Source organism: Gadus macrocephalus, chromosome 20, assembly GCF_031168955.1.
Source record: "Gadus macrocephalus chromosome 20, ASM3116895v1".
Lineage (NCBI taxonomy): Eukaryota > Metazoa > Chordata > Actinopteri > Gadiformes > Gadidae > Gadus > Gadus macrocephalus.
Genome location: NC_082401.1, coordinates 11,585,865 through 11,611,161, shown reverse-complemented (window position 1 = coordinate 11,611,161; position 25,297 = coordinate 11,585,865). Strand labels below are relative to the sequence as shown.

The 25,297-nt window shown below is 46.6% G+C and overlaps 1 protein-coding gene and 1 pseudogene across 12 annotated transcripts; one reads left to right on the top strand and one right to left on the bottom strand.

Annotated features, from left to right (window-relative positions):
* Positions 1-1,142: 1,142 nt before the first annotated feature.
* Positions 1,143-25,137, top strand: xirp2b (xin actin binding repeat containing 2b). Of its 12 annotated transcripts, none has more exons than XM_060039322.1 (10): positions 6,078-6,257; positions 12,023-12,160; positions 12,641-12,730; positions 12,980-13,034; positions 13,491-13,579; positions 13,852-20,823; positions 20,860-20,955; positions 21,040-23,836; positions 24,489-24,619; positions 24,825-25,137. In XM_060039322.1, exons 2-9 carry the CDS (start codon positions 12,026-12,028, stop codon positions 24,578-24,580), a joined length of 10,326 nt encoding a protein of 3,441 aa, XP_059895305.1. In that variant the 5' UTR covers positions 6,078-6,257; positions 12,023-12,025; the 3' UTR covers positions 24,581-24,619; positions 24,825-25,137. The 12 variants fall into 12 exon arrangements, with proteins under 12 accessions (XP_059895304.1, XP_059895315.1, XP_059895305.1 ...); XM_060039325.1 differs by having other exon boundaries at positions 6,079-6,257; positions 20,878-20,931; positions 21,016-23,836; XM_060039326.1 differs by having other exon boundaries at positions 6,079-6,257; positions 20,878-20,955.
* LOC132448921 (basic proline-rich protein-like) lies at positions 4,047-11,038 on the bottom strand (annotated as a pseudogene).
* Positions 25,138-25,297: the final 160 nt, after the last annotated feature.

Here is a 25,297-nt window from a genome sequence, read left to right as displayed (position 1 = left end):
TTTGTGCAACAAAATGCTTGGTCTACCAAACATTAAAAACATGGACTAGACAGCAGAAATCTGATTATTTGTTTGTTTTATGCTTCACTCTCCTAAGTATGACGGACTCCTCATCCTCACCAACTACACCTGGTTTTCCTTTTTTAAAACTGACCCCACACCTTGAAATAGTTTACCTGAGGGTTCCATTATCTGGGAGAACTGTTCCTCTGTGTTCACACTGTATTACCCTGCCCTATACCTTTGAGGAAAGTGTCCTCATATCGTCGTGTGTCCGGAGGGCTGGCTGTCAGCCAGCAGGGGAGCTGACTGGATGGAGAGGCCTCCTGAATTATACATCCTCTGCAGTCCAGGGTATCTGGTGTCTCCTCTGTCTCTCTTTCAGCACCTCCTCCTCAAAGCCTCCCTCAGACTTCAGCCCTGTAGTCTGGGAGTGTTCGGCTGGTCTGCTCCAGCGACCGTCTAACCCTGTCCTGTGCACTGACTCCCCCCCCCAGTGGTCCGGGGATACAGTTCCACTACAATGGAAAAGGCAATCAAGTGATTAGATCAGAGGAGCTGACCCACTGAGTCCCAACTCAGGTTTCCCCCTCTCCCACTATCCATCTCCCTCCCTCCCTCCCCCTCCCCCCTCCCTCCCCCCTCCCCTCTCTCCCTCCCTCCCCTCTCTCCATCCTTCCCTCTCCCCTCTCCCTCCCCCTCTCTCCCTTCCCTCTCTCCCTCCTCTCTCCCTCTCCCTCTCTCCCTCCTCTCTCCCTCCCCTCTCTCCCCCCTCTCTCCCTCCCATCTCTCTCTCCCCTCTCTCCCTCCCCTCTCCCTCTCCCCTATCTCCCTCCCTCCCCCCCTCTCTCCCCTCTCTCCATCCCTCCCTCTCCCCTCTCCCTCTCCTCTCTCTCTCCCCCCTCTCTCTCCCCCCTCTCTCCCTCCTCTCTCTCCCTCCCCTCTCTCCATCCCTCCCTCTCCCCCCTCACTCCCTCTCCTCTCTCTCTCTCTCTCTCTCTCCCTTCTCTCTCTCCCCCTCTCTCCCCCCCTCTCTCCCTCCCCTCTCTCCCTCCTCTCTCTCTCTCCCTCCCCTCTCTCCCTCCCCTCTCTCCAGCCCTCCCTCCCCCTCCCCCCCTCTCTCCCATCTCTTCTTCCCCTCCCCTCTCCCCCAGAGTCTGGTGGCTGTTAAATGAAAGCTCTAATGCTCCAGAGTGGTGGAGGCAGTGTTCTGTGTTCTGGAAGAAGTGGACAGAGCCGTGTTCTTCTTCTGCGCTGTGAGTACGATGATGGATGTGATGACAGAGTTAGCGGTAGCACTAAGGTTAGTAGAATGCTCTGGCCAAGGGTCTGGTCCTTCCTAAAGTGGTCGACTGTCAATAACCAATCAATTCAGACCTACGAATAGGATTAAAACAGAGTAGGGTACAAACTAACTATACAATAACTTTAACATCCATTAACATTTCTTCATAAGCGAACCCTAAGTACAACACAAGAAGGAGGCGAAGGACTAATAGTGTGATCAGGGGACTGGGTTAGGGTTAGGGTTAGGGTTAACCCTAACCCTAACCCTAACCCAGTGATCAGGGGACTGGGTTAGGGCAGGGGGCTTGAAGCATTATGTCTGAATTTGAATCAAGTGTGTCGTCTAAAGCAGTGTGTTGTGCGTCTTAAAGCAGTGTGTTGTGCGTCTTAAAGCAGTGGATTGTGTGTTGTGCGTCTTAAAGCAGTGGATTGTGTGTTGTACGTCTTAAAGCAGTGTGTTGTGTGTTGTGCGTCTTAAAGCAGTGTGTTGTTCATCTTAAAGCAGTGTGTTGTGTGTTGTGTGTTGTGCTTCTTAAAGCAGTGTGTTGTGCGTCTTAAAGCAGTGTGTTGTGCGTCTTAAAGCAGTGTGTTGTGCGTCTTAAAGCAGTGTGTTGTGTGTTGTGCGTCTTAAAGCAGTGTGTTGTGCGTCTTAAAGCAGTGTGTTGTGCGTCTTAAAGCAGTGTGTTGTGTGGTGTTCATAAAGCAGTGTGTTGTGCGTCTTAAAGCAGTGTGTTGTGCGTCTTAAAGCAGTGTGTTGTGCGTCTTAAAGCAGTGTGTTGTGCGTCTTAAAGCAGTGTGTTGTGCGTCTTAAAGCAGTGTGTTGTGAGTCTTAAAGCAGTGTGTTGTGCGTCTTAAAGCAGTGTGTTGTGCGTCTTAAAGCAGTGGATTGTGTGTTGTGCGTCTTAAAGCAGTGTGTTGTGTGTTGTGCGTCTTAAAGCAGTGTGTTGTTCGTCTTAAAGCAGTGTGTTGTGTGTTGTGTGTTGTGCGTCTTAAAGCAGTGTGTTGTGCGTCTTAAAGCAGTGTGTTGTGCGTCTTAAAGCAGTGTGTTGTGTGTTGTGCGTCTTAAAGCAGTGTGTTGTGAGTCTTAAAGCAGTGTGTTGTGCGTCTTAAAGCAGTGTGTTGTGCGTCTTAAATCAGTGTGTTGTGCGTCTTAAAGCAGTGTGTTGTGCGTCTTAAAGCAGTGTGTTGTGTGGTGTTCATAAAGCAGTGTGTTGTGCGTCTTAAAGCAGTGTGTTGTGTGGTGTTCATAAAGCAGTGTGTTGTGCGTCTTAAAGCAGTGTGTTGTGTGGTGTGCGTCTTAAAGCAGTGTGTTGTGCGTCTTAAAGCAGTGTGTTGTGCGTCTTAAAGCAGTGTGTTGTGCGTCTTAAAGCAGTGTGTTGTGCGTCTTAAAGCAGTGTGTTGTGCGTCTTAGTGTGTGTCAGTGTGTCCATAATAGTGCTTTCTTACCAACTTGTTGGTAAGAAACCGGTGAATCCATTGTGTTATCGTGTGGTTCTGAAGTGTCGACTTGTTCCTCTAGCTGGTAGCCAGGAGCCGTAACTCATCTCTACCACCCTAACCCTAACCCTACTGAACGCATGACTATGTCTATGGTTAGAGGCCCTTAAGCTGCTGTATCAAAACTATCACACCATAAAACACCCTTAAGCTGCTGTATCTAAACTATTACACCATAAAACACCCTTAAGCTGCTGTATCAAAACTATTATACCATAAAACACCCTTAAGCTGCTGTATCAAAACTATTACACCATAAAACACCCTTAAGCTGCTGTATCTAAACTATTACACCATAAAACACCCTTAAGCTGCTGTATCTAAACTATTACACCATAAAACACCCTTAAGCTGCTGTATCAAACAAGCCATTTTGTTTGGGTTCTTGTCTGAAGTAAAACAGTTTGTTCCATCCAAAGGAAAAGAGTGGATCCCAGTTCGTACTGGAGTGTGTGTGTGTGTGTGTGTGTGTGTGTGTGTGTGTGTGTGTGTGTGTGTGTGTGTGTGTGTGTGTGTGTGTGTGTGTGTATTTGTTTACGTGTGTTTGCGTGTGTGTGTGCTCATGTTTGTATGTGTGGGAGAGATAAAGAATATTTGTGAGGTAACTGTAAATAACCATCGGCTCTTCAGAACTCTGTTGTTTCTATATTCTGCGTCACATGATCTCTAATCAAACACTGAATCCCCGACCCCTGACCTCTGAGCGGTCAGCCCTCAGAGCGGGTTAGCAGGGTTAATCCTCACCCCCAGAGCGGCCCCATGTTAGGGTTAGGGTTAACCCTAACCTCAGATCGGCCTCATGTTGAGCTCCCCAGCGCTCCTCCTGAGAGCGGTCCGCTGGATGTAGGTCATGGCTCCTCCTGGACCCTTTGTCACTTGAGAGCGTTATTTGGAGTTCTTTTTTGAGTTTCCGTCCTGCCGCTGGGGTGTCGGGTGGGTCCATGTCACCGCCTGCTAAATATACTCTGGGTTGCTATGAATGAACGTCTTCTTCGACGCTCATTGATCTCATCGGCCGGGGTTACTTACCCCTTATTTTATCAAATTAAATACGTTATTTCTTTTAACCAGCCACCACCACACTGCTCTAGCTGATTAGTAGTCACCACCACCACCACCACACTGCTCTAGCTGGTTAGTAGTCACCACCACCACCACACTGCTCTAGCTGGTTAGTAGTTTGGTAGTTCTGGTTAGTTAAAGTGGAGAGGGATGTGTTGTTACATCTCTGCTGTCAGGTCCCAGTCTGCCCTGACAGGGTGTCAATCAAAAGAAACCTGAGAGACAGAGACAGAGCAAGAGAGTGAGAGAGCACAAGAGAGGAAGAGTGAGACATCTCTCTGTCTACGTACAACAATCCAAATAGATGGAAGACCCCAGACCTGTCCAGTAGATCCCAGACCTGTCCAGTAGACCCCAGACCTGTCCAGTAGACCCCAGACCTGTCCAGTAGACCCCAGACCTGTCCAGTAGACCCCAGACCTGTCCAGTAGACCCCAGACCTGTCCAGTAGACCCCAGACCTGTCCAGTAGATCCCAGACCTGTCCAGTAGACCCCAGACCTGTCCAGTAGACCCCAGACCTGTCCAGTAGATCCCAGACCTGTCCAGTAGATCCCAGACCTGTCCAGTAGATCCCAGACCCCCTGGCTCCATGAGGCAGAATGGAACCCGCCATTTTAACTACCAGTCTTACGTTTCCCATTCGACGTCTCCCTTGTATACTTACGCACACACCAACGCATGCATGCACACACACACACACACACACACACACACACAGAAGCACACGTGCATTGACTCACTCCCTCACACAAACGTAGGCATGAATTGACACACATTGAGACACACACCCTCTCAGTCACTCACTGCTACACATAGGCATTACACACATATATAGACACACACACAAACTCACACACATGCACACAACCTTGTCTCACAAAAAAGCATTACATCACTGCAACACATTTCTGAGCAGCTGTCTGTAATGGCTCCCTACATGCCGGTGTCACATGACCCACTGTTTGTTTTGATGGTCCACGTGTGTGTGTGTGTGTGTGTGTGTGTGTGTGTGTGTGTGTGTGTGTGTGTGTGTGTGTGTGTGTGTGTGTGTGTGTGTGTGTGTGTGTGTGTGTGTGTGTGTGTGTGTGTGTGTCTGTATATGTTTGTATGTGTGTTAGTCTGTGTGTGTGTGTGTGTGTGTGTGTGGGGGGGGGGGGTTACAGTTGTAGGGAAGAGGTGCCCTCAGTATCTCCGTGGTGATAGAGGAGACATGAGGCAGAGTCAAGGGGGGGGGGGGGGCTGTAGAGTGAGACGGGGCTCTAGAGTGAGACAGGGGCTGTAGAGTGAGACGGGGCTGTAGAGTGAGACGGGGCTGTAGAGTGAGACGGGCTGTAGAGTGAGACAGGGCTCTAGAGTGAGACGGGCTGTAGAGTGAGACGGGGCTGTAGAGTGAGACGGGGCTGTAGAGTGAGACAGGGCTGTAGAGTGAGACGGGGTTGTAGAGTGAGACAGGGGCTGTAGAGTGAGACAGGGCTGTAGAGTGAGACGGGGCTGTAGAGTGAGATAGGGCTGTAGAGTGAGACAGGGCTGTAGAGTGAGACGGGGCTGTAGAGTGAGATAGGGCTGTAGAGTGAGACGGGGCTGTAGAGTGAGACGGGCTGTAGAGTGAGACAGGGCTCTAGAGTGAGACGGGCTGTAGAGTGAGACAGGGCTGTAGAGTGAGACGGGGGCTGTAGAGTGAGACAGGGCTCTAGTCTGAGACAGGGCTCTAGTCTGAGACAGGGCTGTAGAGTGAGACAGGGGCTGTAGAGTGAGACGGGCTGTAGAGTGAGACGGGGGCTGTAGAGTGAGACGGGGCTGTAGAGTGAGACGGGGGCTGTATAATGAGACAGAGGCTGTAGAGTGAGACGGGGGCTGTAGAGTGAGACAGGGGCTGTATAGTGAGACAGGGGCTGTATTGTGAGACGGGGCTGTAGAGTGAGACGGGGGCTGTAGAGTGAGACCGGGGATGCAGAGTGAGACAGGGCTGTAGAATCAGACAGGGGCTGTAGAGTGAGACGGGGCTGTAGAGTGAGACGAGGGCTGTAGAGTGAGACAGGGCTGTAGAGTGAGACGGGGGCTGTATAGGGAGACGGGGGCTATAGAGTGAGACGGGGCTGAATAGTGAGACGGGGGCTGTAGAGTGAGACAGGGGCTGTAGAGTGAGACCGGGGATGCAGAGTGAGACAGGGGATGCAGAGTGAGACAGGGGGTCTCTCCCGCTATAAAAAGCATGGTACACAGTGAGACAGGGGGTCTCATGGTTCACAGTGAGACAGGGGGTCTCATGGTTCACAGTGGGCGTGGAGTCTAAAATAAAAGCAGCTGTCGTCTGGCTGGACAGAGTGGAGCAGAACTGGTTGAGCTGCTGGAGACACTGGAGTAGAGTTGGGCTTTAAGGACCTGAGGATTCTACTGAGTTATCACCTGGTAGGTGAACAACGGCCTCCCTGGGGGGGAGGGTTCTGTGTGTGTGTGTGTGTGTGTGCGTGTGTGTGTGTGTGTGTGTGTAAGTGTGTAAGTGTGTAAGTGTGTCTGTGTGTGTGCAATGTCTGACTGTTGGTCTGCAAATGTGCATTACTGTTCAATTGATGAAACCTTCTCAAAAAACACTTTATCTTGTTTACACCAATATGGAAAGTCAATTCTCATGATTAGTTACCTCTTTTGATCCATTAATGAAGAGGACGGTGTCCTGCCATGGTTAAAATATCACATCTCTCCATTCCATACCTGGGGATAACTATTCCCAAAAAAAGTTTTTGCCTGTTTGCAGGTCAAATATTCATATTGGTTGTTAGGTGTTATCTTAGTTATTTAGATCATCATCATTATTTCACTGCTATTACTAACGCAACAAACTTCTTCAATGATGCAGTTAATAATTATAGGAGCAAGTAGAAGAAAAATACATGATGTATTTATTTATCCACCTTGACCTACTGCTTGTGTTTAATAAAACCAACATCAATGCCCATCAATCATACCCTAAAGCATTTGTGGCGCCTGAAACTCATCCACCATGAGGCCGGGGCCACGGGCCCAGGAGGAGTCACATCGTCAGGAGGACCACGTCCATGTCCTTACCTCCTTGGCCTCCTTGACCTCAAGGACAACCACGGGCCCAGGGAGCCCGACTGTGCCTACGCTTGGCTACTTTGCTACAGAGGATGTTAGACAGTTGTTCTGAAGATGTTGCATCTAAAGTGATCCTTAGAACCTCTCCCTGTGCATTCTGACCATGGTCTTTCGTTCAGGCTGTATGATTATGGACAACCCGGAGAGAAATATACCTTCATACCAAGGTTGATAATAATTGCATATTGGTTACCAGTCACAAAAGTGAAACGAAATGGTTGTCACGTTGAGAATGGCTGCTCACGCTCACACTCCTGTCCACTCATATTTACCTACATGATCCAATAACTATTTTTAATCTAATATTTATCTCATTGGCTTTGGTATGGTATGGCCCAGGGTTCCCTGAGCTAAGGAGATGAAAAGCATTAAAGCATTAAGAGAATATTCTTATCACAACGGCCATCTGGACATCTCAGGGTGTTTTAGATAGGAACCTTCAATCTGAGTCGTCAAAAAGCAAAACAGACTATTGGAGCAGAACCGATGATGCACCCATCCCAGTTAATCATCATTGGTTCATATCGGGACTCCAGTGATAAACCTACGTTCAGTACTCCAAGCCAATGACAAGGTCCTAAATAGTGCCAAAGCCCACCTCCAAAAGGATATCTGAAAATGCTAGACTCAAATACCCATTTCTAGTGAGTCTGTGGTAATGGAGGAGAGCAACTTATTAGCAGAGATATTTTAGTGAACGAAAAAGCAGAACAGAACATGGAATTTAATCAAAATCTGCTAGCGCCGTCCCCAGCTAGCAGAGAGAGCTCCCAGGCTAGCACCATCCCTAGCAAGCAGATAGAGCTCCCAGGCTAGCACCATCCCTAGCTAGCAGATAGAGCTCCCAGGCTAACACCGTCCCTAGCTAGCAGATAGAGCTCCCAGGCTAGCACCGCCTTAGCAAGCAGATAGAGCTCCCATCTTTATATGTGTTATAGCAACATTCAGAACAACGCATCATCCTGATTTGACCATTTGAAGGAGACTTCAAAGTCTGCAGTTTAATCGCGTCTTTCAGAGAGAAATCCGACTCTTTATGGCAAAGTTTAAAATAGTGACTTGATTTTATTTTAGCATGCGAGCCGCCGTGGCGCCCCGATGACTTCACTCTCTTGTCATCCGAGCCCCCCCCCCCCCGCCCCACCAATGGATAACCTCCCCGCCATGGACGCCCCCCCCCCCCCCCCCCCCCCCCCCCCCCGCCATGGACCCCCCCCGCCATGGACACCCCCCCCCCGCCATGGACACCCCCCCCCCCCGCCATGGACAGCCCCCATAGCCACTCTTATGAGGACCAAACTAAAAGAAGACACTTTTAAATAGTTCATGGCTGTACATGGGGGTTGTGTGTGTGTGTGTGTGTGTGTGTGTGTGTGTGTGTGTGTGTGTGTGTGTGTGTGTGTGTGTGTGTGTGTGTGTGTGTGTGTGTGTGTGTATCTGGCCTTGGCTACAAATGTCAATATCCGGTACTTATCTTTGGCAGCCTGGGCCACATGCATAGGCAATGTCATTAGGGGTCTCAGTCTGAAGTACTGCTCAATATCCTCCATTATTGGAAGTCGCCCCACATCTGAAGGAGAAGGTGTTATGTGTATCCATAGTCTGCTGTTTGAACTGTCAGACCTATTGCTTGATTATGCCTGAGCAATGTTTTGTATCCGTGACATTTATGTCCTTATGTCCATTTATTATGAATTGCGGACACACACAAAAGTTTCAATGTTTGTGTGTGTGTATGTGTTGTAAATAACCATATTTTTTAAGGGATGTCAATGCTAGTCCCGATCTGTCTCTCTGAGCCATGTCTCCTCAGTGATTGGTTGATGATCTCTAATCAGGAAGAAAGGGTGTTTCCATTTCTTTGACCTCATACCGGATCTGAACCATCATGTTGCTGTGGGCGTAGATTGTAGGCAGAGGTTGGCAAGCACAAACTGGGCCAGCGGCAGCAGTGTCCAGACTGAAACAAGCTTTTGGAGGCAGCTCCTTGCAGGTCTCCGACTCTGTGTTCTAGTCTTGCTAGAAGGTAGTAGCACTGCTGAACTCCATATGAGGTTGACACTAGCATAACCGTCATGATTGATTGACACAAACATACCCATCATTCCTGCCTCACTAAAATAGATGGTCTCCTTTTGGTAGCTCAGTTACAAATCAAAGTGTGACAGGGAATACCCCTATACATATGTATGTGTGTGTATATATATATATAGATACAAATATATATATATGTAAACATATGTATACATACATATATGTATATAAACTGTATACATCTGTTCGTCTACATATATATCGACACATAAATATGTATATATACTGTACATACATATGTATATATATATATATATATATATATATATTTTTTTTTTTATATATACATATGTTTACATGCATAGGTGTTGCAAAACATGTTTGACTCACGTTATACTGAACTCAACATTCCAGTATTTTAATTTACAATTTCATCATTTACAATTATTATTAACAAAGTATTTCTATCTATAAATTTAAATATATGTGTATTTTAATATATATATTAAGTATTGTTCCAGTGGCTGGGCTTGAGAACTTGCATTATGTTCAACAAATTGTGGTGGTGGTGGTGGTGGTGGTGGTGGTGAGGGTAGTGGTGGTGGTGGTGGTGGTGGTGAGGGTAGTGGTTGTGGTGGTGGTGGTGGTGGTGGTGGTTGTCAGTACTTTGGTGGTGGTGGTGGTGGTGGTGCTGGTGCTGGTGGTGGTCAGTACTTTGATGGTGGTGGTGGTGGTGGTGGTTGTCAGTACTTTGATGGTGGTGTTGGTGGAGGTGGTGGTGGTCAGTACTTTGGTGGTGGAGGTGGTGGTGGTGGTGGTCAGTACTTTGGTGGTGGTGGTGGTGGTGGTCAGTACTTTGCTGGTGGTGGTGGTGGTGGTGGTGGTGGTGGTGGTGGTGGTCAGTACTTTGGTGGTGGTGGTGGTGGTTGTCAGTACTTTGATGGTGGTGTTGGTGGAGGTGGTGGTGGTCAGTACTTTGGTGGTGGAGGTGGAGGTGGTGGTGGTCAGTACTTTGGTGGTGGTGGTGGAGGTGGAGGTGGAGGTGGTGGTGGTGGTGGTCAGTACTTTGATGGTTGTGGTGGTGGTGGTGGTCAGTACTTTGGTGGTGGTGGTGGAGGTGGTGGTGGTGGTCAGTACTTTGATGGTTGTGGTGATGGTGGTGGTGGTGGTGGTGGTCAGTACTTTGATGGTGGTGGTGGTGGTGGTGGTCAGTACTTTGATGGTTGAGGTGGTGGTGGTGGTCAGCAGTTTGATGGTTGTGGTGGTGGAGGTGGTGGTGGTGGTCAGTACTTTGATGGTTGTGGTGGAGGTGGTGGTGGTGGCCAGTACTTTGGTGGTGGTGGTGGTGGTGGAGGTGGAGGTGGTGGTGGTGGTCAGTACTTTGATGGTTGTGGTGATGGTGGTGGTGGTGGTGGTGGTCAGCAGTTTGATGGTTGTGGTGGTGGAGGTGGTGGTGGTGGTCAGTACCATGATGGTTGTGGTGGAGGTGGTGGTGGTGGTCAGTACTTTGATGGTTGTGGTGGAGGTGGTGGTGGTGGCCAGTACTTTGGTAGTGGTGGTGGAGGTGGAGGTGGTGGTGGTGGTCAGTACTTTGATGGTTGTGGTGATGGTGGTGGTGGTGGAGGTGGTGGTGGTGGTCAGTACTTTGATGGTGGTGGTGGTGGTGGTGGTGGTGGTCAGAACTTTGATGGTTGTGGTGGTGGTGGTCAGTACTTTGATTGTTGTGGTGGTGGTGGTCAGTACTTTGATGGTTGTGGTGGTGGTGGTGGTGGTGGTGGTGGTGGTGGTGGTGGTCAGCAGTTTGATGGTTGTGGTGGTGGTGGTCAGTACCATGATGGTTGTGGTGGAGGTGGTGGTGGTGGTGGTCAGTACTTTGATGGTTGTGGTGGAGGTGGTGGTGGTGGTGGTGGTGGTGGTGGTGGTGGTCAGTACTTTGATGGTTGTGGTGGAGGTGGTGGTGGTGGTGGTGGTGGTCAGTACTTTGATGGTTGTGGTGGTGGTGGTGGTGGTAGTGTTGGTCAGCAGTTTGATGGTAGTGGTGGTGGTCAGTACTTTGGAATACATGGAGTCTGAAATCTTCCACTAACGTTGAAGTACACCTTTTAATTATATTAGGATTATTATTATTGGGTATTATACAAAATCATACAAAATCACTCTTCACTTAGCCTAAACCGCTTATCCCTAGATTCACAGGCGGGGATGCGGATGGGAAAATAACTCCTTGCGGATGAGAACCGAACTAATATTTTAGTTTGCCGGAATAAAACATGATTGAAAAATATGTGAAATATTTGTAAGACTAAATTACCATTGCCACATCGCAAATATGTTTTAGTGAACAGTACGACACTTGACCGATCACGTCATTACCGCGACTTTTGAATTTTTTGTTTGATGCACCTCCAACTTGGTTCTTTAATATCCCCTTGGGGACATTAAAGAACCTAATCTTCTCGTAGTTGGAGCGAGAGTAGTAGAGAGAGAGTATGGACTATTTTTGTACCCCTAAACTTGCTCCAATAGTGTTAGATAAAAATAAAGCATATTAATTCAAATGATATTAGCTTGTGTGTGAATTATCTGGGGCACGGATCGGGTAACGGGCAATATATTAACGGGTCTGGGCGGGTGCGGATTCAATTTAGATATTATCACGGGTGACGGGTCAGATCTGGTGCTGAACTTTGTGGGTGCGGGCGGGGGCAAGTCTCAAAAAATGGACCTGTGCAGGACTCTGCCCCAGACTATCCCTTTCCCAAGCCACATTGACAAGCTCTGACAGTTTGGAGACATAATCTCTCCTGAGTTCCTCATGGATGGCTTAACTTCTCACCCTATCTCTAAGGGAGCTGCAAGCCACCCTCCTGAGAAAACCCCTCTTGGCCACTTGTACCCACGATCATGACGCTATCATTAGATGTATTATAACAGGGTTAGGGTATGTCCCTCTGATTCCCAGCCTGGTAGCGATGGTTCCCAGCTAAGCATAGCTAGCTAATAGTATTTCCCTACTCCATTAGGTCATGGAGGTGTCTGAGGTCTGTTCGCTGCCTGGGGGAGTCGCCAGTGTGAGACATCAATTCGAGAGCCAAGGCACTGCTTCATCATCATCGTCGCACAATGTTGCCCAGGTGCACTTTCAACACAGAACGGTACAGGTAAAGACACAATGTTGCCCAGGTGCACTTTCATCACACCTGTACAGGTAAAGACACAATGTTACCCAGGTGCACTTTCATCACAGAAACGTACAGGTAAAGACACAATGTTACCCAGGTGCACTTTCATCACACCTGTACAGGTAAAGACACAATGTTACCCAGGTGCACTTTCATCACACCTGTACAGGTAAAGACACAATGTTACCCAGGTGCACTTTCATCACACCTGTACAGGTAAAGACACAATGTTACCCAGGTGCACTTTCATCACACCTGTACAGGTACAGCAATGCAGTAAAGAATTATGGCCAATTATTTTAGCCATGCACGAAATGAACATTTATGTCTTAAGGTTAATTTTGGTCTGTCAGGTTTCCAGTCCCCTTGATCTAAGTGTAGCCCGTGGCCCAGCACGGCTCTGCATGTATGGCTGTGCTGTGACTCTTTACCGCGTTGACATACCGTTGGTATTCACAGGAAGTGTCCCACCTTGAGGGGATGGTGATGGGCGGGGCTAGGCAGGTCCTTCCTGGCAACCGGCAGCCGGACTACCATCAGGAAGCCGTGGTAGGAGTCAGCGTGTGGTTGCCGTGGTAACGGCGTAGGGCTTACGTCTCACCTGTTATTGCACCAGGAACTTCTTTGATTTGTTGTTGTGAATAAACTGATTGACACTCAGATGAATGATGTCATTGCATTCTTTTCGAAAGTATAGCGTTTGCTAACAATCATTTGTAACATAAGCATAACAATGTTTATCAGTTGACCATTTTCAGTTTTTCCCTTATCACTGTTTTTTCTCTTTTTCTTCAATAGATAACAGACAGTGCTAATAATATGGAATCCAGTTATAACCATAATAATGAAACAGGTAGGATACATGTTGGTATGATTTATGAATATTTGTTATCTAAACTGTCTAAAGTCAATATGTTTAACAGTGTATATATATATCATACAAACTATTAAAACAATGTGCATAAAAGTGTTTATACCATATAAAGTGTTCAGACAATTTATATAAAAGTGTTAGCATCATATAAAGTATTGAGTCAATGTATATATTAGTGTTTATACCATAATGTAGATAACGTGTATAATGTATATATAATGTATACAACATTTTTAACATCATAATGTATATAAGGTAAATATATCTATAATGTATATAACATAGCATTTAAATCAATAGATAAAGTGTATAATGTGTGTATATATATATATATCTATATATATATTAGAGCTGTCAAGCGATTAAATATATATATATATATACACATATATATATCCGTGTATATAACAGTGTAATCCTTGTTTTCTGGTGCAGAAGAAGACTTCCCGAGGTTTACCACCAAAGAGCTGAGAGATCACTTTGAGAGGACCATCGAGGAGGCTGGGCCCAGCAAGCAGATGAAGGTCATTAACGCGTTCGGATTATACATGATCATTAATTTAACATGAATAATAAATTAAAATCCAATATTCATTCTCTATGAATTATGATTTCAAATCGAATTAACATTTTGCCTATTACCTCTAATGAGTCACTGATAAATAAATTAAATACTTTTGAAATCATCTTGAGACTCAACATGTACTAAGGTTAAAAGTGCTTAAACTATGCCTGACCAATGTATTTTTGTGGAAATATCATAAAGTTTCCCATATCCTGCTTGTTCCTCAAAAAGATTGGACGTGACATCAATAGATCAAAGTGGTCCTCACATGTGACTCAGAAGACCCTTGAGGTCCATCAGGCATCAGCCAGGGACGCCCTCCAGCCAGACCCCCCCGACTCTGGCGCTGCCTTTGTCGGTTACGAGGAGGACTTCCCACCGCCACCACCGCCTCCTGAGGACTTTGACTTTCTGCCCCCCCCACCTCCTGACTTACTCCAGGATCCAGCGGATATCCCAGGCTGCTGTTCCCCCCCGCCGCCACCGGGCTTGGCCTCCCCACAGCCCCTCAACAGAGAGGCCTACTGCCAGCAGAGAAACATGAACGAGCTGAAACGCCTGTACAAACACATCCATCCGGAAGTGCGTAGGCATATTGAGAGAGAGTACTTCAGCGATAGTGAGATCCAGAACAACCGGTTGGAGAGCCAGGAGCACATGTATGAGCAGGAGATCAGTGGAAGTCCAGAAGAAGATGTTGAGTGGGATGAGGTGGTCCAGGGGGAGGTGCAGTCCAGGCGTTGGATGTTTGAGAATAAACCACTGGACACCATCAGAGATGAGACTCTGGGTGAAGACGAGGACACCAGGAGAGTCCAGCAAGAGAGGATCGTGGGGAAGGACGTGAGACGCACAGCGTGGATGTTTGAGAGCCGGCCAATGGACGCTCTGGTTTCTGACCACACTGACCACTCAGCGTTGAGGAATAAATGCAGTAAGTTAGACACAGGCGATGTCCGTGCAGCGGCGTGGTTGTTTGAAACTCAACAAATGGAAAATCTCAATAAAATGCATAGAGAGGAAGATCTTACCAAAGAGATTGTGTTCACGGAAGAAGATGGGAATGCAACTATTGCCATGATTGACAACAAGTACATGGAAACTTTAGGTCACACCGAGACCATCGATGAACGCCATTTGCTGAGTCTCAGGACAGTTTTGGAGGAAATCAACGGAGAAGTGAAAACAGTCACAAGTACCTTCGACACTCAGTTCAAATGTGTCATTATGGGACAATCCAGACAGATGCTGGAAATCAAATCTGTCCGTAAAGTCGAAACAGAATTGGAGCATTCTGTGGCTTCACGTTGGCTGTTTGACACACAGCTGCTGGATCATGCGGATCAGGGTTTTACTCAGATGAAGCTGGTGTGCAGCCTTTCCATGGAAGACAGCAGTAAAGCAGATTGGGGGAGGTGGTTGTTTGAAATCAAGACCATAAATTCTCTTGAGGAATGGGAAAGCTCACATATGCAGAAGGAAGAAATCGTTGGAGCTGATGTGCGTAAACATTGCATGGCTTTCGAGACACAGCCTATGGATTCTCTTAAAGATGATTCAAATGCTAGACCTCAGACTGTTGAGGACGTTATCGGGGGCAATGTTAGATCAGCAAGAAACTTTTTTGAGAGCAGCCCTAAAATTGATAGAAAGAATTACACAGAGGTAGGAAAACTCAGAAAAATAACTGAGGACGAACTAGAAAAGGGAGAAGTCAGACACCAAAAGTGGCGATTCGAAAGTCAACCACTGGAGCTCATAAGAGAGGACAAGAAGGAGGTCATCAGGACGGTTAACATCGATGAAGACCTCACACGGGAGGATGGAAGCAGTTGCAAAGCAGATGTGCGTAAAAACTGCTGGGTGTTTGAGACGCAGCCTATGGATACCTTGAAAGATGACGCCAATTCTAGACTTTTGTCGAAAGAGGAAATCATTTCAGGGGATGTGCTATCTGCAAGAAATTACTTTGAAACGATGCCAGCTGATTATTTAAAGGATCTTGCAGAAGTAGGGAAGTTGAAGAAAAGAAAAGCACTGGAGGAAGAGCGAGGGGATGTGACGCACCAGAAGTGGCGCTTTGAAAGCCAACCGTTGGAGAACATCAGGGAGGAGAAAAGAGAAGTGATCCGCACCATCGACCTCCAGGAGATCGATAAAGTGGACGTGTCAAACTATAAGGAAATATTTGAGACCACAGATTTAAGCAGCAAGGATGACTCTCAGAAGATTCACATCGAGGGTGTAACCTCTGGTTCTGTGAAATCTAACACTCATTTGTTTGAGTCAACTCAACTGTATGCAATGCGAGACAGCTCAGGACAATACCATGAGGTGAGAACTGTTCGGAGGGAAGAAGTGGTCAAAGGAGATGTCACAACTTGCAAATGGATGTTTGAGACACGTCCTATTGACCAGTTTGATGAAAGTACAAGCAAATACCAAGTTATCAAGGGAATATCAAAAGAGGAAGTGGAATCGGGTGATGTTAAAACTGCCAAATGGTTGTTTGAAACACAACCTCTGGATGGTATTAAATACTTCAGCAATATTGAAGAAGAAGAAACTGTTGATACAAGCAAACGTATTGAAATCGTCAAAGGTGATGTCAAAAACTGCAAGTGGCTTTTTGAAACTAAACCAATTGACAATCTGTATGACAGAGTTGACTTCAAAAGTGATGGTGACTGTTTTGAAGTAAAAAAGGGAGACGTCAAAACCTGTACCTGGCTTTTTGAGACACAAGCCCTCGATGCTATCCATGATGAGGAGCAAAAAGTTCTCAAAACATGTACGGCCACTGAGGAAGATGTTAGGGGTAAGGATGTAAAAATGGTTCGTGTCCTCTTTGAAACTGAAAATCTTGAGAAGCTCACAGGGAAAGATGGCTGCTCCTTTAAGCAAGTCACTGAAGTAGACATTGAATCTGGAGATGTTTCAAGAAAGAAGTACATTTTTGAAAATCAAACGCAGGACATCATGACATCTACGACAGAGGAAACAATGCAGAAGCTTAAAACCCTTCAGTCAGAAGATATACAAAAGGGAAACGTGGTGAACTGCAAATGGCTGTTTGAAAACCACTCCGTAGATAAAGAAGAGGTCATAGGTAACCACATTGTGGATGATGTGCAAGGTGGGAGTGTTGACAAAGGCCGTTTTATTTTTGAAACCTGTTCTTTAGATAAAATTCAGGAAGCATCCTCTGATAAGGAGATGCAGAAAATCATTCGAGAAGATGAAGAGAGAGGTGACGTGAGAAACTACACAACAATGTTTGAAACTCAGCCTCTGTACGCCATTCAGGACAAAGATGGCCATTACCATGAGGTGACCACCGTGACCAGTGAGGAGGTCATGCGGGGGGATGTGGTAGGATCCCGATGGCTGTTTGAAACCAAGCCCCTGGACTCTATCAAAGACACAGAGGAGGTCTACATCATCAAGTCTGTCACACAGGAGGATGCACACAAAGGAGATGTGACTTCAGCAAGGTGGAAGTTTGAAACCCAGCCTCTCGATGGGATTGTTGCGGAAAAGGTTTTAATAAAAACTGTGGACGATATCCAAGGAGGCGACGTGAGAATGAACAAGCATCGTTTTGAGTCAGATGCTCTGTCCCAGAGTTCAGTTAAAACCGTTAATGTCAGTGAGATACAAAAAGGTGATGTAAGCACAGCAAAATGGAGATTTGAAACACAATCGATTGATAAGATAAAAAGTATGAGTGCAGAAAATCTGCTTGAAACCATTCAAAAGGAAGAGACTGCAAGGGGCGACGTCAAACAATCTGTCTGGTTATTTGAGAAGAACCCCCTAGACCACATTAAAGAGATTGATGAGGGTGTCACGACCATCACTCAAGAAGAAATTCCAAAAGCGGACGTGAAGTCAACCACTTGGCTCTTTGAAACGACACCCTTTAACAACTTTAATGAAACAAATGTAGAAAAGACGGAAATCCTGGGTAAGAGCATTAAAAGGACCCTTGAGGAGCTGTACTGTGAACATATGGTAAGCTCAAAGGGAGTGATCATCGAAGCTGATGAAATAGGCGATGTCAGAATGGCAAAATACCAGCTCATGAACAAGAACACCCCAGAGATTCAAAGGCAGCAGGTCATCAAGGGAGATCTGGAAAGTATTATGATGAAGCTATTGAATAGACAGGAAACAAATGACAGGCAGATAACAATAGACTCTGAGGAGAAGGGCAACATCAGTTCAACAGTGCATCAATTGTTGAATCAAGCGAGTGAAAGCAGTGTTGAAAAAGAGCAAATATTGAAGGGGGACATCCAGGAGGCTGTAAGAAATCTTTTTAAAGATGACTGCTCTAGCAAACATGGAATGCTCATCCAAGAGGATGAAAAGGGAGATGTGAGAATGACAATCTATTCCCTGTTGAATAAGGAAGACAATGTACCCCTTGAAAAGGAGGGGGTGATCAGAGGAGACATAAAGAATGCTCTCGAGAAACTATCGAACCATAACAGTAAAGATCAGAATGTTGTCATTAAAGTTGATGAAACAGAGAGAGGAAATGTGCGCTTCTACTCAACCTGCATTGAATCCGGAGCCGTTGACCATCTCAAGCAACTCCACTTAGAGGCAGATGAGTGCGGAGCGGAGACGGTGGAAAAAGAACAGATTATTGGAGGAGACATCAAGAGCATGAAAATAACCCTCTGCCAAAATCAGGCAGAAATCGGGCGTACTGTGGAAGATATCGTTCCTGGCGATGTTCACAACACAGTCAAAGCATTCATGTCAGAGCCAAGCATTTTACTGGAAGGTGTCCAAAAAGAGGAGATTGTCAAAGGTGACTTGAAAGCGGCTCTGAGCTCGCTCTCTGATTCTGTTAACCAGAGTGTAGTGATAGAGAAAGAAGAGGTGGTGAAAGGCAACATACCAAAGGCTCTGCGCTGCCTGGAGAGAGCTCAACAACGCTACAAAGAGGTTGAGAGGCCACATATTATTCCGGGCAATATCAAAGGTGCTCTGAGATCTCTTGAGGAATCAGCAACTTCCAAAACTGAAGCTCTCGTTGAAGATTTAGTTTGTGGAGATGTTAAAGCGACGCTGAAGTCTTTGGAGCAGGCCAAGCAAGCAGTAAGGGACGTTGAGAAGGTAGAGATTATAAAGGGTGACATTCACATGACGATGCAGTGTCTACAGGATGCTTCAAATGAGAGGTGGACAAGTCTACAGGAAATTGATGTGCAGGGCGACGTAAGAGGCACTATCCAGCATTTTCTGGAGACCCCGTCCTCTCCAAGAATGCAAAGGAGGGCAAGCCTTGAAGGGGATGTCAAGCTGTCAATCAAATCCCTGTCCGAGGATCATGAGAAAAGCCAGTTAGAGAAAGAGGAGGTGATTAAGGGGGATGTTAAAGGAACCATCAAGTCCTTGCTGGAGACCGCACATCGGGAAACTCCCAAGGTTCGCAGAAAGGTAAGAGTGAAACACAGCCCTCCCATTAAAAACCTGAACGTTGAGAGGAATCTAAAGGAAATAAATACTGCACAACAAGTTGCATCACAAGAAAGTTGTACAACCTCTACTGAAGCCAAAGTTGAAACAACACACTTTTGTTCTATGCACAAGTCCTCTCAGCAATCCACTGTGGTAGAACACAAAACGATTACCCAAAACCATGGCATTAAAACCTTGAAGACTGAGTTCCGTAATTTAAACAAAAAACATAAAGGCCCAGCAAAGCCGTCTAAGAGCAAAGCAGGAAAGAGTGATGTTCACGACGCAAAGCCGGGTCTGCCGGGGCCCGAGTTACCGCTACCTCCACCCCCTCCACCCGTTGCAGAAAGTGATCTGCCTCCTCCGCCCTCGCCTCCTCGTTCACCATCAGGGGATCATGAGCTTGATCAGCTGCCTCCTCCCCCTCCACCCATCATTTATGATCAGGATCTCCTTCCACCTCCGCCTTCTCAGCAGGAGCTGGATAACATGCCGTTGCAGGTAAAGCATCCCTCTCTGGCTAAAGCAAAGAAAATGAAAAAAGTGAAAGCCCCGATCTTGTGCCCGGTGCCGAAGTTGGACCCTAAAGTAGATATAAGTAAGACCCTTCATGTAACACGAAAGACAACTACAACCACCAACAACCAATCTATGGTGGAAGGAAGCCAGACGGAGTCAAAGCACTCGACCGAACATGTGCTATGTGAAATCCCTCTTCCCACTCAATCAACAGGACCATTGGAGAAGGTCTGCATCCCGGTGAGATTTACACCTCCACCTTCTCCTCCGCCTTCTATGAGAGGCAAGATGTCGAAGTTTGACACTCCCTTAATTAAAGCAGAAGAAAAGTTCAGAATATCAAAGGAGGACAGAACCCCTCCCACTACTCCAACACCGACCTACGTACATGAGAGCGTCACATCTGCCCTTGAAATGCTTTCAAGCCAAGATTACATCTCAGACGGTACTAAGGACATCTCAGACCATGCTGAGGAAATGGCTGAAAAGACTGTGGCAACAATTCAATCGGACTCCATTGTCGCAGTAACAGACAGCAAGGTTTGCTCTGTCAAGCAGAACTTTTCAAATGTGACTACTGTTAGACAACAAACACTTTCAACATCTACTGAGCTTGTTATTTCGGGTTTCTCACAATCCACCAATTCCATGACAACTAATCACATCCAGATATCAAATGCAGATATTAAGAAGATTGAAATGAAAGGTTCAGGAACGATGGTTGAGAAAGATGATGGTGACCTGCAAGACAGCAAATTGAGCAAGTCCAAGGAATCAGAGAGAAAGAAGAAAAAAGATAAGCAATCAAAAATACCTGATAAAGACAAATCTACTATGGCAGTCAAAACATCTCAGTCAAACACTGAGAAACACAATGAGTCTCTCGCCCTAGAAGAAATATCTGATCCTCCAGTTAAAACAGCAAAGACTGGCAATGGAAAAACAGGGAAGTTATCCCAAAAGGCAAAGAAGAACAATAAGCAAGAAAAACCGACAAAAGAAACCAAGAATGCTAATGAGAACGAGAAGACAAGCGGTGCACAAATGAATGACATGAAGGCCAAAGTAAAAGAACCTGCAAAGCTGAAGGAATCGGTGGAAGAACCTGCCGAGGAGAAGGAACCTGTGAAGGAACCTGGGAAGAAACTGGAAGAGGTAAAGGAACCTGTGAAGAAACCTGTGAAGAAACCTGTGAAGAAATCGGCCGAAGTGAAGGAACCAGCCGAGGTGAAGGAACCGGCCGAGGTGAAGGAACCGGCCGAGGTGAAGGAACCGGCCGAGGTGAAGGAACCGGCCGAGGTGAAGGAACCGGCCGAGGTGAAGTTGAAGGAACCGGCCGAGGTGAAGTTGAAGGAACCGGCCGAGGTGAAGGAACCAGCCGAAGTGAAGGAACCGGCCGAGGTGAAGGAACCGGCTGAGATGAAGGTGAAGGAACCGGCCGAGGTGAAGGAACCAGCCGAGGTGAAGGAACCGGCCAAGGTGAAGGAACCAGCCGAGGTGAAGGTGAAGGAACCGGCCGAGGTGAAGGTGAAGGAACCGGCCGAGGTGAAGGTGAAGGAACCAGCCGAGGTGAAGGTGAAGGAACCGGCCGAGGTGAAGGTGAAGGAACCAGCCGAGGTGAAGGTGAAGGAACCGGCTGAGATGAAGGTGAAGGAACCAGCCGAGGTGAAGGAACCGGCCGAGGTGAAGGAACCAGCCGAGGTGAAGGTGAAGGAACCGGCCGAGGTGAAGGTGAAGGAACCGGCCGAGGTGAAGGTGAAGGAACCGGCCGAGGTGAAGGTGAAGGAACCGGCCGAGGTGAAGGTGAAGGAACCGGCCGAGGTGAAGGTGAAGGAACCGGCCGAGGTGAAGTTGAAGGAACCGGCCGAGGTGAAGGAACCGAAGGTGAAGAAGGTGAAGGCCGCTGTTAATGAGGACGTTCTGCAAGCCGCTTCTTCTCCTTCTGCTACGGGGGCGGCGACAGCTGTCGTTGCCACGGCAACAGCTGTCACTGCCAAGGTTACCATCAATGCCCTTGAAAACCAACCAGCAAGTTCGTCTGGAACGAAGAAGAAAAGGAAGGCAAAAAAGTCAAAAGCTGCAGCACATTCGGGTCAGAGTAAAGAAACAGAATCAAGTGTAAGCCAAGAAACCATAACAGTGACCAGTATGTGTAAAGATTTGAGTGGAGGAGGACATATACCGGTCCACAAGGAAGCTGTTATCACAGAAAGTCTGGTGGAGCAGATTGTGTGCCAGGAAACGGTTCAGGTTGAAGAACAGGTAAAGACCCTTTTCTCAACATCTAATCAGCAGGAAGCTAAAGAAAGCCGGGATGTACCTATCATAGTGACAAGTGATTCAGAACACAAGTCTCTTTTTCAGTGCACAAGAGAGACTACAAATGATTCCCAAAGGCAAAAGGTGCAGTCAATAATCTCAGAGATCGCAGAGATACAAACGGTATCTGGAAAACATAATATAAAATCTGTGAAAACTCTGCTCAATACAATTCCAATGTGGATCCTGACTGAAGAGGAGAAATGTGATTTGGAATTATCTGCAATTCAAAATAATGCAAATGAAATTGTATTATATTTGCAGAAACAATTGGAAGCTAAACTTTTATTTCTCGATGGCAATAAACCTGTTGAAAAACATGAATGTGATTCTAGCAGTGAAAGAGAATCCCCTACTCGAGCGACACAGAGAATATCAAAAATCAGTATCGGCTCGACCAGAGTGGAGTCCAGCACCAAACAAAATAAAGAGAGTAGAGGACAGGAAGCCGGTCAGGGAAGGGTTCCATCCCCCTCACTGAGGACACGCCCACCTTCGCCGACATTCATCACCATTGAATCCACACGAAGAACAGACTCACCACAAAGGGTCACTCCATCGCCCACCCTGCTGCACAGACCGGCGACACCGCCCACTCCCCGACCCCGGAGGTCAGACACCCCCACCTCGCGCATCAACAGAATAACGCCATCTCCTACTTTTGACCGAGTTGAAAGCTTGGCTCGGCTGAAGGACACAACAGCCAAGCTGTCACGTGTTGTGACGCCACCTCCATTTCTGCAGCAGGTGACGGGGAAGAAAGCTGAGATTGTGGAAACTCCTGCATCATTTCACCACCAAATCAAGATCGAGTCTGAAACCGTGGTGGTCTCAGAGACGTTGGTTAAGAAATCTAAGAGTGAAAAGAAGTTAGGAAAGGACCAGGAACTACAAGTGCCGGTTGATGGTCTACCAATTGTTAATCCTGTGAACATAAGCAAGAACATCAATACCGCTGCAAAGAACTTCAGTCAGCCTGGATCCAGTCTAAAGATGGATTCTTCAATCCAGGACGTTGAGGATTCCGCACCGACGTCAGAGCAAGTGGTTTTAACTGTAAAAGACAAGAAAGAGGCTCAGAAAGCTGAAATAAATAAGACGGATTTGAGGAGGAAGCGGATTGATATTCCAGAAGGCTTGGGGCTGGAGGAAGAGGCCTCTGACACAGGCCATGAGGAGAAGGAGATGGATGAGCATCCCAGGGTGGAATTGTCAGGTCTGGTCAACCGATTCGAGATGGCAGAAGAAAGAGGCTATACCATTAAAGATCTGATCGCACGGTCGGAACACCACCACAACGAGACCGAGGTCACAGAATCCAACACAACAGCAAGCATCGACCTTCTAGAACAGGAACTGCCTGAGTTCGACATCCAGGAGATTAAAAATCGATTCAAACTGGACGAACAAAGTTCCTTGCACAAAGCGGAGAAAAGCCATCATGAGATAGGGGTTTTGCAGACAGACAGACCCAGGTCTAAGAACCAGCAGCGGTCCAGGGAGGATTCTCGACAGAACACCCCTGTTCCTTTACACGTGGAAAGTGTTGAACATTCAGAGTCATCTGAACAAGCAGACTTCTCTGAAACCAGGATCACCACAGAGCACTCCAACGTTGACCTCTTTGGCAACAAGGCGGTGGGAACCAAGACCATGAAGACGGTCTCTGAATCCTCTGGGAGGGTATCTGACACGAAGGCTCCTTTCTCTTACGCCGACATGGTCAAGCGGAAGGCGGCGAAGCAAACCGAGACCGATGACGAGTCTTCCACAGAGGAACTGCTGAGGAACTTCCACAAGACGTGGACAGAAAGCGAGACAGTCTTCAAGAGTCTGGGCTACAGTGTCACTGAGGAGAAATCATCACAAATTGTGACACAAGTGACAAAGTCTTCACAAGCTGGTAAACTTCTCAGCAGCATGGTGAAAAAATGACTAATGGCATGGAACAGAAATGGACGGGTTCCCTCAGAAAACCATTGGCACGTTCTGCATTGCATTGGACTTTTATTCGACAATAAAAATGTGAAATAGATGGGTTTATTGTCTCTTAGCAAACTAATGTGCATAAAAATATAAAACATGCTATTTGGGACATGTATCGAATAATGCATGATCTTTGTACTGCTTTCAATTAAATACCAATTAAATAACCCTAACCCTAACAATAATAATATTATAATTATTATAATAATCATAGTAATAATAATAGTATTATTATTTGTGGTACTATGAGTTTTATTAGAATCATGAGAAATGGTCACGAAGGATTTTGGAGAATAAGCCAATTACTTTGGCGACTTTTAACTAACTAGTGTTTAACTAACTTGTGTAACTAACATTGGATCAAACCATTGCAGGAAATCTATGATGACATAATGGTCAGTTATCATTTTTGCTGAATATGGAAGATAAAATAATGTCCCACTTAACAGCTACCATAAAAAATGTCTGGTCTAGCATTTTGACCGTTGCCTCTGCTTGAAATTGTGAAGAAATGTACATGCGATGTTTCCCAACAGAAAGAAAAGCTGTCTTTCCTCTCTTTCTAAAAGATTCGCGTTCTGAAGTCAGAGCTATGCACAGTATGTCGGAGGAGAGTGTACCCTATGGACGCGGTGATAATGGACAGAAAGAAGTACCATAAAACCTGCTTCTGCTGTCAACACTGCTCCAGTCCATTAACGTAAATATGTTGCCTGGTGTGAACAACTTTTGAAACATAGCATTTTTAGGTTACATTCATTTAGTCAAGTACATCAAGTCTCTTTATTCCTTGTTTCTTGATGTGTTGTTTTCCTTGTAAGCATTTATTGCAGTTTTGCAAAGGCAGAAAAAATGATTGAACTGTTGGTCAGTTGTTGTTCAGTTAGATTTTCTTTTTTTTTCAGCCTTGGCAACTCTATCTCTCACCATGGACATCTGTACTGCCTGGCCCATTATAAACAGCTCCTCAAGTCCAAGGGGAACCTGGACAGGCTGGCAGCGCCTGCTGTCCCCTACCCCCCCCAGGCTGACTGGAGGCATTCAGTTAGCAGCCTGGATTCAGCACAGTTATTGGATGACACCAAACCAAATGCAAGTAAGATGTCTGTGGTTTGGCCCCCACAAGCGGGTCCCACAATCAAAGGGTTCAAAATGGAGGAAGACATTCAGCTCACCAGACCCCAATGGCCCCCCCCAGATCACGCCCCCAAATCCCTCCCTCAACAGCACAGGAAGGCTGTCCCCAGGAGCGTCATCTGAGAGCGCCGAGATCTAAACCAATCAATAGAAACCATGACAGTCAGCACAGTGAGGTGAGGGAGCTGTTGTGATGGTACAAGTAGAGAAATGAAGGTAATATGGTCAAGTGTCAGAGAAG